Raw genomic sequence first — 6,000 nt, forward strand, 5'->3', positions numbered from 1 at the left:
GAAATCGAACCTGGGTCCCTGGCACTGTGAGGCAGCAATGCTAACCACTGTGCCACCGTGCTGCCTAACATTTGAAGTCAGTATAAGTTCTTCAGAGCTCTGAAGAAGAGTCACACTGACTCAAAATATTAACCGTATTTGCTCTCTCCACCTCTCTGCCAGACCTGCTGAGCTTTTCCAGCATTTTCTGCTTTTATTTCAGGTTTACTGCACTAGAGTATTTTGCTTTTATATTGATTGTGGAAGTTGAGCACAGATGCAGTTGAGTGTCCTGGATTTCATGGATTGAACTTACCAGAGCTACCAGATATGGCAAGTGGGAGGGGGGGGGGGGGGGGGGTGGTGTGTGTGATTCTCCCATCCCGCTGCGCTAGTTTTTTAGCGTAGCGGGCCGGGGGAATCACATGTCAGCCGAATCGCGGGATTCCCACGAGCTGCACTTGCATCCCGCAGGCCTGGATTTCCAGCGGCATCTGTCTGGTGCCAGAAATCAGCTGAGAGGCGGGCCTAGCATTTAAATAGTATTTTACATACTATTTCAATGCTATTAGCAGGCCCGGGACTGAATTCTCTGGGCCCGCTAGCCTCTCCCACCCTGCCAGGAGTATTTCACTCCGGCAGGGTTCAGACTAGCTCCTCACTTTCGGGGAACTAGCGGGACGACCCCGCTGGAGTGAAGGGGGGGCAATCGGGGCCCCACAGGGGGTTGGATGGCGTGGTGGTGCCCCCTGGGCATGGGCACCATGGCACTGCCAACCTGTGCCCCCCTGGCACTGCCCAAGGGGCAAAGTACCCATGCCCAGGGGATACCTTGGCACTGCCCATCAGGCGTTGGGCAGCACCAAGGGGGCAGCGCCTATTGGGCACGGGGCTTAGGGGGCGATCGGTGGGGGTGGGGGCTCCACTGGCACTCTGCATTGGGATCCGGTCAGGGCAGGAGGGAGGCCAGCAATTGGGGCGCGCTGGGGGTCAGCCAGGGGGGGGTGGGAGGGTCTGCCTGCCGGGAGGGGGGGGTGGATTGTCACTGCTGGGGGCAGGGGGCTGGAGATCGGGCAGTCCAGGATGTGGGGGGGTTGGCGTTCGGGGCTGGTCCTGGAATGGATGGGGGTGCCACGATCGGGCTGTGGGAGGATTAGGGGGGGCAGCACTGCGAGGGTCACGGGTTGGCCAGCGATTGAGCTGGCCAGCAAACGGGAGGCTGACAGTTCAGGGCCACTGTGCATGCGCAGAGTTCCGCTGGTTTCAGCTTCCCGGGTGGGAATAGGTCCCACTCCCTGAAATCGAATGGTATTCACACTGGCAGTGCACAGAGTGTGGGAGATTCCAGTGTGAACTCCCATTGAAAAAAACAAAGTGATTTACTCCAGTTTTCCCGCAAGGAGGTGGGAAATCTGCCATTTTGACAGTCCTTCAAAGGGCTCTACTGATTTTAGTGTGTCTCACATATGAAGAGGAAAGATATACCCGGAGCAGGTTTATGAGGAATCAGTCCAGAAAAATGGAACTCTTTGCTAATGTGTGTGTAAGCTGTAGCTGTCTGAATCCATCTTTTGTTATTTTTGTAAATGTTGTCATTAACCTGCTGCGAGCAACGTCTGATGAAAAACATGGACAGTAGGAAGATTTATTCAATGTCACATGCCATTCAATGACTGCAATTTTCTGTTTGTTTTACAATGTAATGGGGCAGCACGGTGGCACAGTGGTTGGCACTGCTGCCTCACAGCGCCAGGGACTCGAGTTCGATTCCCGGCTTGGGTCACTGTCTGTGTGGAGTTTGCACATTCTCCCCGTGTCTGTCTGGGTTTCCTCCGGGTTCTCTGGTTTCCTCCCACAGTCCAAAGATGTATGTGAGGGTTAGGCTGATTGGCCATGCTAAATTGCCCCTTAGTGCCAGGGGGACTAGCCAGGGTAAATGTATGGGGTTAGGGCCTCAGTGGGATTGTGGTCGATGCAGACTCGATGGGCCGAATGGCCTCCTTCTGCACTGTAGGGATTCGATGAACTTTACAACACTTTCAATTATGAAGTTGACAGTCCACTCAACGCCAACCTGTTCTTCCAAATGCTGAATATCTACGAATATAATTATTGTTGATTGTGAAACTTAATTGCTGGGAAGGAGGAGAGGGGGACCTTACTTTGAGAGTTTCAATGCATTAATCAAACTTTCCCTTGGAGCTAATGATGCAACAAACAAACCTCTTCTGTTGCTTCTAATGCACCATCGAAAAACATTAGCCGGAATTTTACCAGCCCGCCCGCCATGGGAATCGGAGCAGACGAGGGGCGGAGCATGGGAAGGTGTGTTGACCTCGGGCGGGATTTTACAGTTTCGGCTCGAGCGAGGCCACAAAATCCCACCCACTCGCACTTAGCTGATTTGTTTTGATTTATTGTTGTCATGTATTGGGACACAGTGAAAAGTATTGTTTTTTGCGCGCTATACAGACAAAGCATACCATTCATAGAGTACATAGGAGAGAAGGAAAGGAGAGAGTGCAGAATGTAGTGTTACAGTTATAGCTAGGGTGTAGAGAAAGATCAACTTAATACGAGATAGGTCCATTCAAAAGTCTGACAGCAGCAGGGAAGAAGCTGTTCTTGAGTTGGTTGGTACGTGATCTCAGACTTTTGTATTTTTTTCCCTGGTGGAAGAAGGTGGAAGAGAGAATGTCCGGGGTGCGTGGGATCCTTAATTATGCTGGCTGCTTTTCTGAGGCAATGGGAAGTGTAGACGGAGTCAATGAGTGGGAAGCTGGTTTGTGTGATAGACTGGGCTCCAACCCTTTGTAGTTTCTTGCGGTCTTGGTCAGAGCAGGAGCCATACCAAGCTGTGATATGTCCAGAAAGGATGCCTTCTATGGTGCATCTGTAAACACTGGTGAGAGTCTTGGCGGACATGCCAAGTTTTCTTTGCCCCCTGAGGAAGCAGAGGCGTCGGGCTTTCTTAACTATAACGTCTGCGTGGAGGGACCAGGACAGGATGTTGGTGATCTGGACACCTAGAAACCTGACCAGGGAACTATTGTGTCAATGAGGAGGGACCAGGACAGGTTATTGGCGAGCTGGACACCTAGAAACTTGACCAGGGAACTATCACTTCAATGCGGAGGGACCAGGACAGGTTGTTGGTGATCTGGATACCCAGAAACTTGACCAGGGAACTATCGCGCCAATGCAGAGGGACGAGGACAGGTTGTTGGTGAGCTGGACACCTCGAAACTTGACCAGGGAACTATTGCATTAGTGTGGAGGGACCAGGACAGGTTGTTGGTGATCTGGACACCTAGAAACTTGACCAGGGAACTATCACTTCAATGTGGAGGGACCAGGACAGGTTGTTGGTGATCTGGACACCTAGAAACTTGACCAGGGAACTATCACTTCAATGTGGAGGGACCAGGACAGGTTGTTGGTGATCTGGACACCTAGAAACTTGACCAGGGAACTATCACTTCAATGTGGAGGGACCAGGACAGGTTGTTGGTGATCTGGACACCTAGAAACTTGACCAGGGAGCTATCACATAAGTGAGGAGGGACCAGGACAGGTTGTCAGTGATCTGGACACCTAGAAACTTGACCAGGGAACTATCGCGCCAATGCGGAAGGACCAGGACATGTTGTCGGTGATCTGGACACCCAGAAACTTGATCAGGGAACTATCGCGCCAATGTGGAGGGACCAGGACAGGTTGTTAGTGAGCTGGACACCTAGAAACTTGACCAGGGAACTATCGCATTAGTGTGGAGAGACCAGGACAGGTTGTTGGTGATCTGGACACCTAGAAACTTGACCAGGGAACTATCACGTAAGTGAGGGGGGACCAGGACAGGTTGTTGGTGAGCTGGATATCTAGAAACTTGACCAGGAAATTAGTTAGGACATTTCGACCAAACTGACTGTGAAAATAATATTACCAATCCTAATTTAGGCAGGGGGACGATAAAGGCTCCGTGGGGGGTTGACAGAGATCGCGTTCTGATCACGTTACCACTCCAGAACATGTAGTACAGTCTGACAGGTTTAGCACTACTGGACGAGCTATGTGTGTTCATTCTTTCTCCACCATTACAAAACTGTGAAGTAGAGTGACGCTATTCTTCTTCCTCTTTCTCAGGCAAAAGAGATGCGGCAGATGGTGAAGCTGGAAGCAGAGATGGCTCGAAGGCCAGCAACAGTTGTCTGAGTTCCCCAGAAACAGACTGAGGCCAGTGTCAGTGAGGCATACCACCAACAGTAACGTCCAAAATACCAACACTTAACAATTTTTGCCATCTCCTCTTACCTCACAAGTCTCCTATCGCCAGCAGCTTTCCGTATCGAAGGATCTCCGTACACCCAAATGAATGGCGTTGATGCCATGAGCACTTTAAAAGGTTGCTGATTCTACTTGATATGTGTCCAGATAATTTTCTTTGCGTCACCGTCTCTTGTAAAGGAAGGCAGTAAAGGCGAAGGCAGTTCTTTTGACTTCGTTTTGTTTAATTAATATCCAAGGGATGGAAAACGGCTATGGCAGATTGGTAAGGGAGTTACCAAAGCTATAGATGACATGCATTGTAAGAACAGCATTAAACTAGTGAGGACATTTCGACCAAATTTTGTCATTTGCCAGGAAACCTTCCATATCCTTTTATTTAAGTCTGCATGCATTGCCAATAAATATTCAAAAGCCTGAAAACTTGCAGGTCCATCCACCAGAGTCCTGTCAAGCTCACAACTACTGATGTAAAACTCGATGCGTGGAGCTTTCAGGGGCTAATTGCAGAGACAAATATTGGATCTTGCTTGTCCAAAATGGAAAACCTAATCCGACCTTTATGATCCTTCTGACATGACGCATAATGTTGACCAGAACAGATCAAAGGCGAACACCACGCAAATAGTGGCTTTAGGTACCAAACTAAAGATTGTCATTTTAAGGCAGAAGATAGATACATCCATTAATTTAAATGTTCCTCTCTTTGCATGGGTCTTGCACAAGTAACTGGCTTGTAGTTTACAAAGGATTACTGCATGTTTATACTCCTCTGGAGATGTCCTTGCGTGCCCATCAATATAGACTGCCTGAAATATTGGGAGTTCCGTCAGCAGAAGTATGAAGCAAATAGGTGTATTGATAACTTTCCCAAAGTCGATACCAATGAATCAATCTAAAACAAAACAATTTGCTATTTTCAGCACCTGAAACTGTCCGGGACTCATTCAGAGATCTTTGTCAGGGGTTGTTGGTCAGGGAATACCCTTGTTAAAAATGTCGATGCGCATAATTTCTTTTTAAATGTATAAAACGCATACACCGCCTTTTACACTTCTTCCTTTGCAATATACAAGAATGTGAACAGGATGAGGCAAAATGGATTCACACTGAAATTAATGTACTTTATCATCAAAACGAGAAAATAATTAAGATTAGAAATGTTGAATCAGGGAGTTTATTTAATATTCTAAGCACATAATGTGAACAAAAGAAATGATATCTTTTCTTACACTGGGGCAGGAATGTAGAACATCTTGTTTTCTAATCGAATACACATAAAGTTCTCAACAAAGTTTGCTGAGGTTTGGAGCTACTGTAGCTTAAGAGTCTTGTAGTCCAACCAGCTTGTGCCAGACCAGACATCCACCCAATTGTTTTACTTCAAGCATTTATCGGAGTACAGTTTGACAGTGTTGGACAATATTGTCCAATTCGTTCCAATGTGACGTCCTGAGCAATCCCAGATCCCCTACAGCAATATGTCTTCAGCTGTGAAGTAAAATAAAACCATCTCCAGCGACACTGCAGCAAGCCGACTCAATATTCCTGGCAGCTCAACACCGCCAGTAGTGCACCATTTTATTTCATTACGCAATGCCTTGGGGAGGTGTCAAACCTGTGTCTGAACAGTGTCTAAAATGTTCTTGCCAAATGATAACATGGGTTAATGTGACCCGAGCAAGTTTCCCAGTAATATCCGCTGCGTTACACAAAAGAAGGCAAATGAGCGCCCGT

General features: G+C 48.0%; 1 protein-coding gene across 6 annotated transcripts in view; it reads left to right on the forward strand.

Annotated features, from left to right (window-relative positions):
- The window catches only part of plcb4a (phospholipase C, beta 4a), a 510,936-nt gene extending 505,321 nt beyond the window's left edge, over positions 1–5,615 (forward strand). For all 6 annotated transcript variants that reach the window (XM_078230348.1, XM_078230349.1, XM_078230347.1 and 3 more), the window contains one exon: positions 4,123–5,615. In XM_078230348.1, the coding sequence (XP_078086474.1) occupies positions 4,123–4,211 (89 nt within the window). In that variant the 3' untranslated portion in view covers positions 4,212–5,615. The remainder of the gene's footprint in view (positions 1–4,122) is intronic.
- Positions 5,616–6,000: the final 385 nt, after the last annotated feature.

Source organism: Mustelus asterias, chromosome 15 (genome assembly GCF_964213995.1).
Source record: "Mustelus asterias chromosome 15, sMusAst1.hap1.1, whole genome shotgun sequence".
In the NCBI taxonomy this organism is placed as follows: Eukaryota; Metazoa; Chordata; class Chondrichthyes; order Carcharhiniformes; family Triakidae; genus Mustelus; species Mustelus asterias.